This window comes from Poecilia formosa, unplaced genomic scaffold (assembly GCF_000485575.1).
Source record: "Poecilia formosa unplaced genomic scaffold, Poecilia_formosa-5.1.2 Scaffold68, whole genome shotgun sequence".
Classification (NCBI taxonomy): Eukaryota; Metazoa; Chordata; class Actinopteri; order Cyprinodontiformes; family Poeciliidae; genus Poecilia; species Poecilia formosa.
Genome location: NW_006800007.1, coordinates 1,215,311 through 1,233,555, shown reverse-complemented (window position 1 = coordinate 1,233,555; position 18,245 = coordinate 1,215,311). Strand labels below are relative to the sequence as shown.

At 40.4% G+C, this 18,245-nt stretch overlaps 1 protein-coding gene and 1 long non-coding RNA gene across 3 annotated transcripts; one reads left to right on the top strand and one right to left on the bottom strand.

The window, feature by feature from the left end:
* The first annotated feature begins 485 nt into the window (after window positions 1-485).
* LOC107836590 (uncharacterized) lies at window positions 486-10,655 on the top strand. Of its 2 annotated transcripts, XR_001662520.1 has the most exons (4): window positions 486-794; window positions 1,063-1,175; window positions 10,212-10,295; window positions 10,434-10,462. It is a non-coding gene; the product is annotated as an uncharacterized LOC107836590 (long non-coding RNA). The 2 variants fall into 2 exon arrangements; XR_001662519.1 differs by having other exon boundaries at window positions 10,212-10,655.
* LOC103140115 (neuronal PAS domain-containing protein 4-like) lies at window positions 2,761-9,669 on the bottom strand. The gene is made up of 8 exons (XM_007555080.2): window positions 8,549-9,669; window positions 8,043-8,206; window positions 7,846-7,948; window positions 6,529-6,838; window positions 6,323-6,432; window positions 6,063-6,198; window positions 4,176-5,857; window positions 2,761-4,075 (listed from the first exon to the last, which is right to left on the bottom strand). Exons 1-8 carry the CDS (start codon window positions 8,721-8,723, stop codon window positions 4,047-4,049), a joined length of 2,709 nt encoding a protein of 902 aa, XP_007555142.1. The 5' UTR covers window positions 8,724-9,669; the 3' UTR covers window positions 2,761-4,046.
* Window positions 10,656-18,245: the final 7,590 nt, after the last annotated feature.

Below are 18,245 nucleotides of genomic sequence, written 5' to 3'. Positions count from 1 at the left end.
TTTTGTGTTCACAAAATGTAAGGAGAGTGGTTCGTCTTTTTAAATCATGTAAGTGTTTTTATTGTTTCAGTGACACTTTAAGTAATTCAGTTGCTTTATTCTTGTCTAAAAGCAGAGATGGGTAGAGTACACAGAAACTGGGCACTACTTCAACATATTTATACTCAAGTAAAATGAGTATAAATAAAAAGTATAAGTATAAGTAAAAAAGTATTTCGTAAAAAGTCTACTGAGTCTAGTGATCAAATTATCAAACATTTAATATTTAAACACTACACAATCAGACGGACCAAATTATAAAGTTAAGTGGAAATTTTGGTATTTTAAGGACAAAAATTACAATAATTCACATAAGTAACAGAAAATAGAATCAGTTTCAATAAAAGAAACGTACTAAACTTTAACAAAAACTGCAGGTGTGTGTCTGGTGAATTATTGGTTAAAAAAATAATTGTTTTTCATTGAGTGGGTAGAGAATCCAGAAATTTTATTCAAATAAGAGTAGAGACACATCATAATAAAATCAACTGGTTGGAACTCTAAACCTTCATGTCTGTTTTAATTATTTAACCTTCCTCGTTGCTTCCTAGTCGGGGTAGGATTGTATTTGCTGAAGCTACAGTGAGGTTTGAACTCTTCCTTTCCCTTTGGCCTCCTCCTAACCTTTTTTCATATTCTTATACAACACAGTGATTCAATGGACTCCTTGAAGGTGCAGTGCATGAGTTTTCCAGAAGATAGCAGCAGTCAGCTGTGTGCAGTGATCTCACCTCCATCAAGAGCCACTGCGGCAGGTAGCGCTGGAACAAAATGTTCACTCGCAGAAAAAAAATGCAACGCCTAAGACTTTGCTTCATTAGATATCTTGAGTTTTGGGTTAATATTTACCTCAAATTCAATTTGTGGAGCAAATCTTAGGAGGGGGGAAAAATGCATATTTGGTTTATTTTATGTTATGTCTCTTCATCTTTTGTGGCATTGGGGGATCAGGTTGTTCCGTTTCCATTTTTACTCCTTTTTTTTTCTTACTGTACCTCTAATTTTAGCCTCTTTCTTTGTCAGCCCTCCCCTCTCTGATGCTTCTGAATAGAGGCTGAGAATAGACGCAAGGCTGTTTCCAGTCAGAGCAGGAATGCCTATATATGGAGCTCCACGCCACGCTGAGCGAGCCGCAGGTACATCAGCAAATATGGGCGACTCTGATTTGTAAAGAGGGGTGTTGGTAGGAGGAAGGAGGGGGGAAATCGTCTTCCTACTATTACGTGTGTGTGTGTGTGTGTGTGTGTGTGTGTGTGTGTGGCCCCCCTGAAAAGAAGCCTCAATGCCAAGCGTGTGCGTCAGTCTGAGTCAGATAGTGTCTCATTCTGTCTCGTCATACGTGTGCGTCAGAGCTGTTGCTGAGCGAAACTCGCTCCGGGGGAAGAAACGCAGGAGAGTGAAGGGGAGGGAGGAAAAGATGATGGTGATGATGATGGTGATGATGGTGATGAGGGAGGAACAGAGAGCTCGACTCTGACGACACAAATGCATCAGCAGCATTAAGTGCACTTTAATATAAATGCATTTGTATGACAACCAAATACACTTATAAGCATCACAATAGAACACTGGTTCACAATGTCCATTCTGCAGTAAATAATAGGAATAATAATAATAAGATGTTCAGAATATATTCCATCTTATGCGATAAAAATCTCTCTCTTCTGTATGTACAGACCAGTAGCTGTTTCATACAAATGTACAAATGTGTACAACCTTTCAGAAAAGAACATATGCCTACATCCTGAGACGTAACGCATATGAAATAGCTTTTTTTTTCTTCAAATATCACACATACAGAAGTATAATTTTTACACATGTATATTAACTTAGCCTTGAATAGCTAGAACGTAGGAATCAATCCTTTACTTGACCGTAGACAACTCTACGTGAGCATGTCGACACCATGGGAATTGTACCATTCTCAACCCGTGTCGTTTGGTAACTGAATAGAAATAGCACCCGTCCCCCCCAGTTTTCATTTTTTTAAAACAAAACCTTTTTGTATTCTAAACCCCTCTCAAAAAAGAAGAATCGCTCGTTCAACATAGTCAATTCGTATGGAGTGCCGTTTGTTAAGCCACATTGTGAAACATTAACAGCGATGATTTCGTTTATTTACCCGGTAACAAAGAAAAAAATGAGAATGTTCAATTTTCAAAGTCATATTTTGAACATATTATTCCTAAATTTATAAATCTCAGAGTTTCAAACTAAATATTTAATTCACAAGTCTAAAAACTAAATATTTAGTTAGGAAGCTGAACATTTAGTTTCCAACTAAGTTATTTAGTTTGAGCTAGATGTTTAGTTTTCAAAATGAAATATTTAACTCCAAAGTTAGCTATGAGGTAAATATTAAACTCGCAAGCTAAATATTTAGTTTAAAAAGCTAAATATTTAAATCTGAACTAAATATTTAGTTTGAAAAGTAAATATTTTGTTCAAAAATAATATTTAATTTTGAGCTAGACACTTAATTAGGAACTACATATTTAGCTTACTAACTAAATAGTTAAATATTTAGTTCTGCAAACTAAATATTTACCTTTTAGTTTTTAACTCTGACATTTTTAAATATATGGAATAATATTGTGAAAAAATAACTTTGAAAATGGACATCCACATGTTTTTTTCTCTGCGTCCGGCTAAACAAACCAAATGCTCTCTGTTAGTTTTTCACTGCGTAGCGTTACTGACGGTATCCCATAAATTTGTGCCTCGCTGCACCGCGCTCCAGTGGAGCCACGATGCCGACCGTCCACTCGTTCGGAGTGGACGAAGAGTTCAGAGTTCAGGGGCCGTTTCAGGCACACAGGAGCCGCTATAAGCTGCCAGCATTGCAAATATTGATGCTGCAAGAATATCCAGCCGACTGCCCCACGGCCAAAAGCAGGGAAGAAGAAGAAGAGGAGGAGGAGGAGGAGGAGGACCCGATGAGTCCACATTCAGAGTCTTAATGTACAGTACAGAGTAGCAGAGGGTTTGTGGCATGATCAGAGTCCAGTTCTTCATGTTTTCTTTTAGTTTGCAAATCACATCGATACACAAGATTTCAGATGGAGCAATAACCATGAGATGTTAAAGGTTTAAAAGTCGCAAACTCAAAGCTCAAAGTATCTCAGTTTCAGTTCCATTTCTACGTTTTTGGAAGGCTTTTAAACCAGAACTCGTCTGGTTCTGGGAACTAAATCAGAAGATTTAAGACAAGAAATCTTCTTTTTTTTTCCTCTCTCTCTCCCTCTACTGATTGTTTTCGCACTTAGGTTGTAAACGATTGTAAACATTTGACTTCCTGTAACGTTTGAGGTTTGGGTTTGCGTTGCTGCATGTCAGGCAAAAAAGTGCTATGATTCATCCCACTACTGAAATAGCAAGAAATGCATCATTTGTTTTTGTTCACAACAGATATTTCACTACGAGTGAATACACATACGTATCTGGAGTTTGATCATCTCTGAAGCTCTGGAGAATAGAGGTGCACCGATAAATTCATCTGCCGATAAGTCCGACCCGGTTTTCTTAAATTTGGAATCTGATCAACTAAAAATCAGCCACTGTCCACCCAGCAGGACATGTCTACAGACTTTACGTACCAACATTTCAGGCAGTAAAAATCGTTATCGGCCAAAATCGGGATCGGCAGGTCAGGTTTTTTTAAAGATCGGTAACTGAAAACTGCAATCGGTGCACCTCTAACTGAGAGGTCACCAAATGGAGCCAGAACCCAGGCAGTTCTGGGTCCATTCGGTCGTCATGTGAATCTGGCACCAGTTTTTTCTTTTTCTTTTTTTTCTTTTCTTTTTTGCAGTATTACACAGAAGAAATGACTGAACAAAAATATGTAGCCAATCTTTGTTCTTAGCAGACATGTAGGAGATGAAGTCCTTAAGTTGTATATACATTATGTATATTTATACACTTAATTGTTTTTTACTTTTCAGTAAAAGGGTCTCCACAAAATATGACAATATGCCATACTTAATGAAGTAAGTCACAGACTTATTTTAGAACGGAGGAACACTTCCACTCCCATCTGAAAGACAAAAACAGACAGTAGAACAAGAAAATTAGTGACCGGAGTTTTTCACATATTAAAAAAAAGAAAGGTGAGATAAACCGCAGAAAATGCTCACCTTTGTGGAAGCACTGTGGCGATGGATGACATTGGAGTTGATACAACTCAGGTTGTTGCCCTAAGCCAGGGGCGATCGAGGCACCTGCCCCAAACATGGGTTCCAGGACGGCCAGTTCCTCCAGGAGGGACTGAGTGCAAGACACGGCGGGCGTGGGCGAGGCGACGGACATGGCGGTGGCGGGGCTCGGGGAGGCGGTGAGGATGAGGGGAGGGGAAGCCGGGATGGAGGAGCAAGACGACACGGGAGACGACGCCACCTCCACCTCCATCTCCATCGCTTCCTCCTCCAGCCTCTCCCCGTCCGTCGTCGCCACGCTCGCCCCGCATCCGGCCATGGAGTTACATTGCGCCGATTGGACGCTACAGATGTGGCCCGCTCCCTCAAACTGGGAGGGTTGGTGCCAACACACTGGTGTGTGCGGGGAGGTGGGGCTGGAGGGGTCGGAGAGGTTGGGAGCGAAGTCGTCTTGCAGGAGGGTTTCTAGGATGTTCTCTTCAAACAGAGAGTCATCGTCGTCGAGGAAGATGGGGATGTCCAGACCTCTCCACGTTTTTACGGGATAAAACTCCCTTAGCATGTGGACTGGATCCGCCGCTTCGATAGCCGGGGACAGGAAGGGCGACGGAGGCGAGGAGGAGGGGGACAGTTTGGACAAAAGAGGATCCAGGTAGAAACCCTCAGCCAGGGAGCTGATGTGTTGAGCCAGGAGGGAAATCTCCGCCCGTTCCTTCTCCCGCTCCAAGGAGAAGAAGGTGAGACAGGGCTGTTTGCCAGGTGATGCCTCAGGGGTCAGCAGGCCTTCGGGGGGGCACTGGAGAGGCCCGAGCGGCACGTCGACGTACAGCGGCCCGCGGACCTCCGGCAGAGTCATCACCGTGCAATCTCCATCTCCTGGACTGTCAGGCGTGGGGGGCAGCTTCTCGTACAGGGCGCCGCTGCACGTCTCAACGGGGAACAGCAGGTCGGTGGAGAGGGTGGGCAAAGACAGGGGCAGCTTGGTGGAGAGGGTGGTGGGCGGAGCAGGGCTGGGGGTCGTAGTGGGTGGGGCTGTGGAGGAGGCAGAGGGCGCCAGCGAGGTGGAGGAGGTGGCGGTCGTAGCAGAGGGAGGAGGAGTGGTGGTGCCAGTGGGGTCGAAGCTGAAGAGCGGCTCATTGAATTGGAAGCTGGTTCCTCCGACCTGCGGCGTGTATGGCGGGGTGCACACAAACTCTTTGGTCTGCTGCGCCTGAGAGGTGGGCAGTGGCAGCGGCGGGTCGAGCTGGAAGGACGGAGGCAGGAGAATGTTCTGGGTTAAAAAGTCCAAATCTGCTACTGTCTCCACCGTGACGGGAGTCGGCGAAGACGCGGCGGAGAGGGTTTCTGTCGGCGGCGGCTGGAAGAAGCTCTCCTCCTCCAGAGAGGAGATGCTGGAGCGAGGGTCTCCCTCCAGCTGCATGGGCTCGGCGATGGAGCTGCCCGGCTCATCCGAGGAGCCGACGCTGCAGCCGGCCGTGCTGAAGTCGAAGGACTGGGCAGACAGGCCGCTGCTACCGGGCGTGAACACCTGGTCTGGGCTGGACAGGGTCTCTGGAGATTGCAGGCTCAGGCCCTCTGGCTGAGACGGGCCGGCGCTCAGAACCAGGGTCAGCTGGGTCTGCTCGGAGCTGAGCTGCTGGCGCACCAACCAGGCTTCAGAGTCACTGAAAAACAGAGAGGAAACAGAAACCCAGAGTCAGTTTCAGAGTTCATTCATGTTTCCTTTAGATTTACTGTGTTTTCTTTTTTTTTTTTTTTTTTTTCCCAACTGGATTCCCAAAAAAAATTGGATTCAAATATATTAATTTCTTATTATTTTGCTACATTGGGATAATAAGAAATCAACCTGAGTATTTAAAGCGTTCTCACCTGATGATGTAGTTGTTGCTGCTGATGGGAATGTCTCCGTGCTGCAGCTGAAGCACCATGTAGAGCCAAACCCAGGAAAGATCGTGAGCCTGAACACGAACCACCATCTCAGATCTGCCCTCTCCACCTTCCCTCACTGTCAACAACAGTTGAGAACACGTTATGGTCGGTGTGTAATCACATTAATCATCGTTGTGTGAATGTGCCAGTGGGCACAGTGTGGGCATGGACGGCTTAATTTGAGCAAACGGAGTGCTTACACAGGCTGCGGTGCTGAGCAGAGGCGTGTGACAGATCCTGTGGGTGGAGGAGGCCGTACCAGGAGCGGGAGCGTAAAGCTGTCACATCGTAGCCCAGATACACAGTCATGCTGCAGGGCAGAGTGGGAGGAGATGGGATTTTTCACATCTTTATCCAATAAGCAGAATAAACTCATGATTTTTAGAGGTACAAAGGGCAAACTCACCTGTCCTGTGCCGCCTGGAGCCTCATGTCTCGGTTGTGCTGGGAGTTGAAACATGCCAGAAACAGGTTGGTGTCGGCCAGCGGGGGGACAGAGGTCACGTCCCTGTCTGGCCCCGACCCGGAGCGAGTGGGCTGGGGCTCCAGCGGGGTGCAGAAACACACCCACACCGGGTTGGAGGTCCAGTAGGAGCTGGCGGCGGGGGCGGCGGAGGGTGGAGCGAGGCAGCGAGCGCGGATCAGAACCAGCTTATTTCCGGCACTCTGCCTCCGCACCGACTTGGAGGTGTTGAAACGGCAGCGAAAGAGACGGTCTGCAGGGACGAGAGGGGAGGAGAGTCATTAGAAATAAACATTTTAAATGTAGCAGTTAATTATGGAGTACCACAGGGGTGTGCACTCGGATCACTGCTTTTTATAAGATATACAGGAAGTAGCATCTTAATTCAACCACCTTCCTGAGCGACTCAGCGGGTGGAAATGTCAAATTGTAATCAGAAGATTGTAAGTTCAATTCCAGCAAGGGACTTTTAGCCAAGTCGACTAACAACCTGTTCACTGCTGTAGAAACATTTGTGAGTGTGGCTCTAATGTAAAGTGCTTTAAGTGGTCAAAATGGCTGGAAAAGAACTTTGTAACTCCAGTCCATTTACCATTGGACTGGAAAAAATGATTTTGGAAAAAATATAAAATAAATATCATCTATGAAGAACCGATTATGTGGCCAAATGCATTTCAATGATTTTTCATGCTTGCTTGCTAATTCAGCTGTAAAATTTTTAAGTACCTTGTACTTTTCTTTGAAATCTGAACTCTTACTTTGGTAGTCCTACCTTTAGAGGAAGTAAAAACGGTAAAATAAGGAAATGCCAAATGTTAAATCTGCTGGTCTTGAATCTAATTTTAAGCTCCTGGCTGACATCAGGCACAAAATAAGTTAGTTAAGCTTAAAAAGTTACCGAATATAAAGTAAAAAGTTTACAATTGTTTTATTGTGAGGAGTGCACCTCTGGTTGCCATGCCAACAGCTGGTTGCCATATCTGTTGAGCTTTAAAATGAGAGACAGTTTTTACATAAAGAAGCTGGTTTTTAAATGTGATTGAATATGTTTGATGTGATCTAAAGTGAACCTTTTGTATAAATCAATCACCGCCTCTTTGTTTCCAAAAGATGTTTAAAGCAAAAAAATAAAAAAATAAAAAATACTTTTAGGAAGATGACAATGACACTTTTTGGGGTTTTAGTAGGTGATTTTCAGTTTTCATTGTGTAATAAATGAATAGTAGCTGTTAAATCTAGGGAAAGAACACTGTGTCTTACCCATCTCAAGTGATGAAGAAGCAGACAGGTTGGTCCTCATGATGAAGTGATCTGCAGTGTCGATTATATCATAAACGCTGTCACCTTGTGCCACAAGATCCACCTGAAACAACAACAAAAACAGACACCTGGTGTTAATAAACCCACCTGAAACAACCTCCCTGTGTTGGGGAATGCAGCAGCGGCGTGTGTCTCACCATGGAGTGTCCGAGGTGCTCGGAGACGCTGTCTGACAGGTAGAGCAGCTTCCCTTCTCCGGTAAGCAGCATCAGGAAGCCCGGCATCGCCTGCATCAGCTCCGAAAGCTCGTGAAAAGACAGAAACGCAGCGCTCTCCTCGTCACTACCAGCAGATCCCGCTTCTGGGAAGAAAGGAACCAAACAGCTGTTAACGGAGAAGCGAGGCTTGGACGTATGCCGCAGTAGAAGCATGTAGTTCAGCACCGCGGACATCCTGCTGGAGCGTTTCAGCACCGCGGACAGCGCCGACAGCGAGGAAACGCGAACATTTCAGCACCGCGGACAGCGACAGCCTCAGTTTCACACTTTTATCAGCGACATAAACTGTCTCTAGTAACATCGAGATGGGCTATAGCTGCACATTTTACCCTAAAATAAGATTTTCATCACACTTTAGCTCAAACACTTGTTGATCTCCGCACTCTGCGGGAGATTGATCAACAGGTTGCCGTCTCAGTTCCTACCTTGGGTGAAGAAGACGGACTTCCTGGTGTACATGCAGGCCAGGGACATGATGTGCAGATACGAGAGCCGCGCTTTATCTGCATCAGAGATGGGCAACAGGTCCTTCAGATTTCGGATCTCCGCGTTGATCTGGTCCCGTCGCGCCTTGGACGCCCCTTTGGTTGAGCGGTACATCGTGGTCTGTTGCTGCTGCGGCGAGCCGTCAGCGTCCCCCCGGGTGAAAAGTTGTAAAGCGGAGCGCTGTTAGAAGATCTGCTGAAGTTTCCCGTCGGAGACAGGTTTGTAGAAGTGAGGGGAAGAAAAAGAAGATGTGCTATTGGACTTTCATCTCAGCTGTTTCTTTTTCTCCAGAGCAAGGTTTTTTGGTAAAAACCTTCTCCCTTCGTCCCTCCTTTCGGAGTGCAGGTGAATCGGCGGCTGCAGGTCGCCGTCTCTTCTGGCTCAGATGTCCGGAACCCGTAAATCTGGTTGAGGGACTCTGCTCGCCGGTCTCTTATATAGCCTGGGACTCCACCGGAGCAGGGGGGCTCCCGACGCGCCAACACCGACGTAAAACGGAGGGAGGAGGAGGGAGAAAGGGGGGATAGATATGCCTGATATGAATGCGAGCCGCGCTGAGAGTCTCCCCCTCCCTCCCTCCTGCCCTCTCCTCTCTGTGACTCTTCCTCGACGTCAGCTCTTCCCTTTACTCGGTCGTGACGTCGGCTTGAAATCGGGAGCTCCGGCGACGCAAAAAGCCCGATTTGGACAAAACCGAGTAGAGGGCGGAGCCATCGTAAAAACGTAACCGGAGTCACCGGGCTCCGGTGAATTGTGAAAGGAGGAGGATGAAGAGGAGGAGAGGATCTGTGCTGAATACGAACGAGGTCTGTGTGTTTATATGTCTGGCACCTGCCTGTTTGCCCCGGACCCGCCAGTAAACACCGCAAGTTCTTGTTAGACCGCATTTACTGAGACTAAAGGAGATTATCTGCCACCAGAAGAGGCTTCATAAATATACATCACATCTGAAAATCTTCCTATATCTGATGATAATCACTTTATCTTATGTGCAGATCAAGTTAAACCCCTTTTTAATACATTCTAAGCAACGTTATTACAGCTAAATGTTGATTTCAAAGCTATTCATGATTAAAACAATGCATGTTAGAATAAATAGTGCACACAATTAAACGACCAGAGCAATAAAAGATCATATTTTTCAACCATGACGTTCATTTCTGACTCAGGATTCTCAGTATTGTTATCTTTATTTTTTTTTTTCTGTTCAAAGTTACAGACAAGATTTAGAAAGTCTGAATGGAAAGTCTGCCCGTTTTTTAATGAATGGCGCTCATAAATTATTCCGCGTTTCTAAAAATAGATCTCACCAGTGACCGACATGAAGGAGCGCGCCGCGCGCCCCCGTGTCCCGTCCCGGCTCCCATCCCTCCGATTCATAAAGAGCTGCAGAGGAAACGAGCCGCAGGATTTTTACCGCTCTGCTTTGACGGATTGAAGGTTCAGCCTGGTTTAGTTCCACGATTCAAACGAAATTCAAAATGTGATCGGTTATATTTAGTCTAATTACTCAGATTTTCTGATAAATTAGGAATAATTGGGTGAATAGTGTTGATGAATTTGTTCTTTTGTTATCTGAGATGATGAATAATCCCGTTTCAGAGCTGCTGTGTTGTTAATCCGATGACTCAGCCACCTCTGTTTCCTCTTCCGCCTTCACCGATCCAGACTGGTAATCACCTAAAGGTGCAAAAACAAAATAATCAAACACGAGTTACAGATTTGCACCTTCAGGTTTAGTGTTAAAATCTTTTTTTTTTTTTTTTTTTTTTAATATCTCCGTCTAAAAATGGCGCCTGTCTGTCGGTTTTCTCCGCCCTGCAGCGGTTAAAACAGAGAAGAAGAAGAAAAAGGAGAAGAAGATAAAGAGTTTGTCTTGATGGATCAGGAAAACATTCAGTCCCATCTACTAATGAACTGAGTGAGTCAGAGAGGAATCAGTTCACTGACCCAGTTTACTGAATCAGTTCATTGAAACAGTTCACTGAAACAGCTTAGGGGAGACAAATTACCATCATTTGTCCATCCATCCATTCGTCTGTCCGTTCGTCCGTCTATCCATCCATCCATCTCAAATCATCCATCCAAACATCCATCCATCCACCCATCCATCCTAAACCATCTATCCATTCATCCATCCTAAACCATCCATCCATTCATCTGTCCATCCATCCATCCATCTCAAACCAACCAACCAACCATCCATCCATCCATTCGTCTGTCCATACATCCGTCCATCCATCCATCCATCATCCATCCATCCATCCATCCATCTCAAACCATCCATCCATCCATCCATCCATCCATCCATCCATCCATCCATCCATCTCAAACCAACCATCCATCCATCCATCCATCCTAAACCATCCATCCATCCATCCATCCATCCATCCATCCATCCATCCATCCATCCATCCATCCATCTCAAACCAACCAACCAACCATCCATCCATCCATCCATCCATTCTGTCATATATTTTATTATATATAATTTTATTGTATTATGTTGATATTTTTGTTTTAATTCGTCTTTATTAAATAAGGTGTTTTAGTTTTCGCGTTTCATACAGCTGTTTAGTTTCTCTTTAGTTTCTCTGGCTGTAATTGAAACCGTCTCCCTACTGGAATCTGGTTGTTAATTGTATTGAACTCAAACCACTTTTCACTTCCCTGACACTTTCTTCAATAAAAGCACTTCCTTCCCGTTTAATTACTCCCGTAAAGAAAAAACAACAATCAACTTCTCCTAAGTCCAGACTCTACATCACCTCAGCTCAGTTTAATTGCTATTTGCTTACTTGTGCGGCAAAAACTAGAAAACCTCTTCAGTTTCTTATAATTTTTGAAGAAAATTTTAGCAGATTATGACATGATTTGCATAATGGTGACTTCTAAAACATAATTTATTTTATTGTCTTGTTACAGTAAAAAGTTCCTCCTTTCTAAGTAACTCAGAGGTTTGTTTCTGTTGTTTACGTTGATGCTGTTATTTGTGGTCTATGTGTTGAGCAGCCGGGTTGTGGAACATTTCTGTCAGGATTTATGTGGGCTGAAGAGGCTCGTGTTGTTATTATGCAGGAGCTCCCAGAACAGAAACACTCCAGGTTGTTTGTTTTTCTGCATGCTCTTCAGATGTCCCTGCAGCGTCCCCGTTTTCTGCGTTTCCATTCTCACGGTTGTCATAAGAGCCCAGAAACATGAGAAAATGCTTGTGGTGGCAGAAGAAGAGCGACAGGTTGTAGGGACAAGTGTGCTGTCTCCCTGACAGCAAATGGACCCAAATGGATCCAATTAGACGGCCGTCTTCGTGCCAGAGCCTCCTGTTTGTCTCAGTTTTCATTCAGAAGCTCATTTGGACTTATAATCCACTTTGGTATTAACTCAAGCACTCACTGCTTCATTTTCAGGCTTTCTGCTCCATTTTTTCACTTCAATTTTTCATAAATTAATTTCTTATCTACGAGAGTAAATTTGTGCCAAAGTTTTTGTTCTTGCATTGAAGAAAATGTTTCGTATTCATGACTTTATTCAGTGCAGTTTAACATCTGATTGGTCCTAATAATAATAATAAATTGTCCTAGAAGTTATGACAATAAATGATAATATTGTCATTTTGAGACCATTTTCAAGTAATATAATAATAATAATGGAATAATAATACAAAAACACATTCTCAAAGAATAATAAACTTTAAATTCTTACAAACATTTAACACCAGAACTGTAAGACATTTAATCCAAAATAAATAAACAAAATAACAAATAAAATGAATTATAAACTCTCTGTAAACAAAATTATCTTTCAAAATAAGAGCCTAGTTGAGACCAAACTTTTGTCCTCCAGTTTTTGGTAGACAGAGAGAAAAAAGATAAAATTATTGAGCTTGTTTTAATTTATCATATGATTAATTGATTTAAACTTTTTGGGTTGTGCCAGAATGTATTGATAAAACCCATTAAACTGTTAAAATATTAATAAATAACTCTTCACTCTTAAACATTAAATAACATTGGACAGCTTTTCACATTGATTTAATTTGGCTGTTTAGAGATAAAACTGTTTTTATTTATATATCTTTTATATCTTTTATATTTTATTTTATATATCTTTTGTATCTTTTTAGAGATAAAACTGTTTTTATTTGACTGATAAAATAATATTTTATTTTCCCTGTGTATCTAGCGGGCCACTTAAAAAGCTGTGGCGGGCCTCATTTGGCCCTCGGACCTTTAGTTTGACACCTGTTTTAGATTAAAAAAAAACAGTAGTGTATACTTGTGAGGTGAAAGGAAACTTACTACCAAAAAAACTTTTAAAAGAAATAAAATAACTTCAGCAACACACAATAAATGGCTAATAAAATAAAACAAACAAATCCAGAATAATTTTTAAAGAATCCTACAGCAGACGCTTCCCAGACTTTATTTATAAATTATGCAATCTCTGAAAATATGCAGGTTCTCTGGGGCGACATGTGAAATATGAGAATGAACCCAGTGAGTCGCTGGTTGCCATGGCGACTCCCCTCTTTATTTATGGAGCAAACGTGAAGGGGAGCTCAGAGTACGACTCCGTAGCAGAAACTGAGCAAAAGCTTTCACATTGATGTTAGAAATCTGGTTTTGGTTTTCAGGAAAATTGACCCAAATATCCAAAAATATGTTCTGATTAGCAGGTACACACCAGAAAATACAAACAAGTGCTTTCTGTGGTCTCTTAGCTTCAACTGGGTTTTATTATTTAAGTTTTATGACTAATATTGCTAGGAGAGTAATATTACTAAAAACAGAAAACCAACTTCCCCTCTCTACCAGATTAACTGGTATTTTTACTTATTTATTGACTTATTTTTATTCATATTTACACTCACTTGTTTTATTTTAAGAAATGGTGGTTACCTTTATGTGCAGTTTGTTTTATATGTACAGTATTCTTGTGACTGTACAATTTGTAAATAACCAAAAAAGTTTGGGGGGAAAAAGAAAAAAATCTGTTTTTAATTTAATACAATGGAGCTAAATAATAAACTGTCATTACTTACAGTGTTTTTGTGAAATATAGACATTTAATAAGCTGCAAGTGGTGGGGAAATGTGAATTTGTAAATTAGTTTTTCCCCAACTTATGCAAGGATATTTATATAAATTTCGATGCTGTTAAGGAGAAACACGTATGTATTTTTAATGTGTATTGATTTACAAATTGTCCATATTTTAATTTATAGTTTTTATTATGTGGGGTTACGAGCTTCTTTATTTTGATTTATAAGTTAGATGTACTTTAATGAACAGAAATGCTCAATCAGGGAGTGGAATTGTAAATTAGCTGTAGCTGCTGCATCTGCGTTTACATTAAAAGATTCACAAAACTTTCTCTACATCTCACTAATGATGAAAAAATTTAATTTTGCAACTGTGTTGTTCCAGTAAGAACAATTAAAATCACACATAAATAGTTTGTTCACAAAAACATGCTGCGCCGTCGTCCTCCTCCTGCCACTTCCTGTTTTCTTCTTCGTGGCTTCTGCCAGTGGCAACATCCAGCTCATTATAATATGACTCCTGTGATACGAAAAAGTGTTCCTATTGCAGTTTTGCGCAACAACCCATTTTCGATACAGCAGCAAAACTTTTTAGCAAAAAATTTGTTTTTATTTCAAAATTGTAATTTTTCCATTAAGTTAGTTTCAGTTTTATTATTAATAGAAACACTCCTTACAGACTTCTTCTGTTTGTGCCAAATAAACTAATAAATTAAATAAACCTTTCACAATGTTTTGGCAGCAAAATCAAAAATCAGGTTGAGATGATTGTCATTTTTTCTTAAAGTTTTTGCTCTTTTGGAGACCATTGTGTCTTAGAACACGTGTTCCAACATTTAGGGTAAAAATAAATCAACCCAGTCACTCGCCCAGCAGAAGAAAGCCCACTCATTTGCTCAGATTTCTCACCCCTGACACACCGCTTCTCCACACTCACACCGAGCAGATGCACAAAGGGCAGCAACTATTCCGGCTCTTTCTGTTCACACGCTCCCTCTGAAGCCGTCCGCAACAAGTGCGACTTTCGCAGCTTCGGCCGCTGACAGCGACTGCAGATGAGGGACGAGTGGCCTGTTCCTTCGCTAACTTAGTCATCTTATTGCAGGGAACAGAGCGCTCATCATCATCTGGTGTGAAAGTTGATAAGAAAAGAAATTGTACTGACAATGAGACATGAATTGTGTTTGTCTCACATGTGAATAAGCGGCTTATTTTTGGACCAATTCAGGGTTATTTGTTGAAAGGGAGGAGAAAGTGGTTAGTTTTATAGGAGAAATTTTCTCAAGGTTAGCATAACTGAATGATTTGGGTTTATTTTTACACTCGGAGTCAAGGTCTGCACTCAGCTTCTTGTGAGGAAGGAGCTAATCTGTCGCGTAGCAACACCTCCCACTCCTGCATTGAAGCAAGAGCAAGAGAGGATGTGAAATAACAGAGGAGAGTTTAGGGGGGGAAATTGGGGAAATTTATCAGTGCAAAGCCCGGGGAGTGGACCAAGAGTCTTAAAACATTAAAATGCTTTTATAAAAAACTACATGGAGGCTATTTATCACACTGTCAGCTCGGTTTTTATCCCAGTTTTTTAGGAATGTGCAAAGAAAGCTAAATTTTAAAAATCTATCATGTTGAATAACTGCTTCTCCTTGAAGCAAAACCTATTAAATAAAGATATTTTATAGAAAATTGGGCTTTTGACCCAGGACAGCATCATTCTGGGGACACAAAAAACTCATTAAGAACAAGTTCATTCATATTTTATCACTCTTGAACTCTTAATTTATTATTCAACAAATGGCTGTTTAAAGTTTCAGTTCAAAATCCACATTTAGAGTTGCACAGACACTGAAAAGAGTCCTGATTTATAAATTTTACAAAGGAGAAGCAGTTCGACACTGCAAAAACACAAAATTTTACCAAGAAATTTTGGCTAGATTCTAGTGCAGATATCATAGTGCACATTAAATGAGCTAAAACAAACTTACATTTATCTTTTTGTCAAAATATAAGAACTTGATTGGCAACAGTAGAGTTGCCAATCAACTCAACTGCTTGTAAAAACAGGTTTAGCATATTAGCGCAAGATATGAAAAAACTTTAAAGTAGTACTTTTAAAATCTTTATTTTAAAACTACTGTCACTGTCAGATTATTTCACTGGTAACAAGGGAACATTGTCTTGTTATAAGTGAATCAATCTGCCAATATTTCAAGTTTACTTAGACATTTGCTCTCAAAACTAAACAAAAATTACTTGGTAAGGTTTTGTGTTTTTGCAGTGTAAACAGAGAAAATCTGACAGATTTTACACCTAAAATTTTGTTGTGGCAAAGAATAAAATGAAAAAGATAAAAGATGTGTGTCAAATAAAAAATGATAAAAACAGTATTTTAATTTTATAAATTTAAAGAGGCAGAATTATATGTTTTACAGGCACATAGAGCCATTTTATAGCACAATCAAGTATTAACCGTCAGTTGTTATAAAAACATTGCACATATCAAACATAACTTTAGAGAGATTTGATGCCTTGAAATTGGGCCACTGTCTCTTTAAGAAGCTCTCTCTCTTTCCGACACGTCATCACAGCAATTCTTTATAACTTTTCTGATACAAATAATGTCTTCATACTTCTTTGGACCTGGAAGAGTTTTTCTATACTGCTAAGAAACTCAAGAAGTGGTGAGAGACTGCAGCAACGTTATTATTATCATTTATTAATAAATCTGGTTCCTCCATGTTTCAATGTCGCTGGAGTCTCACCAGATCTCTGCTCCTCTCTGTGATCACATTCAAGCTGATGAAGTTCTGCCAGAGAGATTTGGATCACAGCAGCTTAAACAAACAGTAATTAAAACAAGAAGCACCATTTTTTTGTTTTTCTTTTTTAGTAAGAGGAGATAAAAAATAAGAATGTTGCTTTTTGTTGCTTACTGATAAAACAATATCAAGAAATAAGAACCAATATGCACTTTGTTGGTTTGGATCTCATTAAATTATTTGGACTTATATCAGCAGTGCTCAGTTAGTAAAACTGCACTCTAACCTGTGCAACAAATTAAATTAGAAAAATGAGGTTTCACTAAACTCTTATCTAAAGAACAGGATGAAATGCCAAATTTTCAGTAGATATTTTCAAACTCAGTTCAAAACTACTTTATTAGTCCCAAAGGAAAATTCTGTGTTTTTAAAATTTCCATAGTTTATTATTTAATGAATGGTGTCGTTTACAACATGTTTTATCTTTTCTATCTGCTGATTTAGATTCAGATTTAGGTTTCTTACATGAATTTATATTGTTTTCCATGCTGAAAGCCACATTATCTGTAAATACGCTGCAAAAACACAAAATCTTACCAAATATTTTGATCTGGTTTCTACTGCAAATATCTTAACTATAAACTTGAAATAAGATAAAACTAGCTTACAAGTAACTTTTCAGCAAGAAATAGGATCTTATTTTAAGTAAATAATTCTTCAATATTGATCAAAAAGAACTAGTTCCACTGACGGATTGATATTTTCCCCTTTTTATGAGTGGAACAAGTACTTCTACATCAGTATTTACTTAAAACAAGCTACTATTTATTGATGAAAATTTGCTTGTAAGTTAGTTTTGTCTTATTTCAAGTTTACTAAAACATTTGCACTACAAAATAGATCCAAAATACTTGGTAAGATTTTGTGTTTTTGCAGTAATCTGTTTTATGTTGAAGGCAATAGCTTTGTGTTAACATACAAATACTCTTTCCACACACACAAAAAATCAAAACAAGAAATGTGCTTCATGACTCCTCCACCTCCTCTCACTGCTTGGGGTGTTGGATCTAAAAATTATGCAGTCTTGGAAAAAAATATAAAAAACAAACTGAAATGTGAACAAAACATTGAGATTAACAGTTTTCTCTCTGTGTGTTTTTTTATTCTTAGTGTTTTGTCTTGTTTTCAAAGTGTGAATCTGATGCATCACACCAAGTAAAATTAGTCATGGCTGCTGTGTGAATCATCAGCTCATCCAGTTTCCGTATGGCTTTATTTTTCTTCTTTCATTTCATTTTCACTAGACTCATCCAAAAAGTGTTTTTGCTTAATAAAGAACAATTGTTTGTTAAATCAAGAAAGTTATAGATACCTCTGAACACGAGTGTTTTCAGTCGGTGACAGACCTCTACAAGAGATCCTCAAGCTTTTGAAGATCCTTGGATAATGTGTTACAATATTACAAGTATTTTTGAATTTATTTGAATTAAATTTTTAGGTTTGAGGTGGAAATATATTCTATTTTAGATCTAGTAAAAATGTTTAATAGTTCCAAAGTGCCTTGCCAATGTTTCCCCCCAAAATGTTGTCATTTTACAACCATAAACGTGTAGGAATTTATTGACATTTAAAGACTTTATGAGGCTTGTGAAGGCAATAAGTTTCACTTTTTATTTCAGGGTATCAGAGTAGTTCCACTGGCAGATTATTTCACTTTTTAAAAAAAATATTTTATAGGTGAAATAATCTGCCAGGGGAACTAGTATTTTTTTAATCTATCAATATTAAAGAATTATTGTTGAAAAGTAACGTGTAATTTAGTTTAGTCTAATTTCAAGCG

Coding starts and splice junctions, on each gene's coding strand:
- LOC103140115 (XM_007555080.2), bottom strand. CDS start 8,723: ATGTACCGCTCAACCAAAGGGGCGTCCAAGGCGCGACGGGACCAGATC. Junction 6,199..6,322: donor TGCTCAGCACCGCAGCCTGT/GTAAGCACTCCG, acceptor TGTTGTTGACAG/TGAGGGAAGGTGGAGAGGGC. Junction 5,858..6,062: donor AGCAACAACTACATCATCAG/GTGAGAACGCTT, acceptor TCTGTTTTTCAG/TGACTCTGAAGCCTGGTTGG.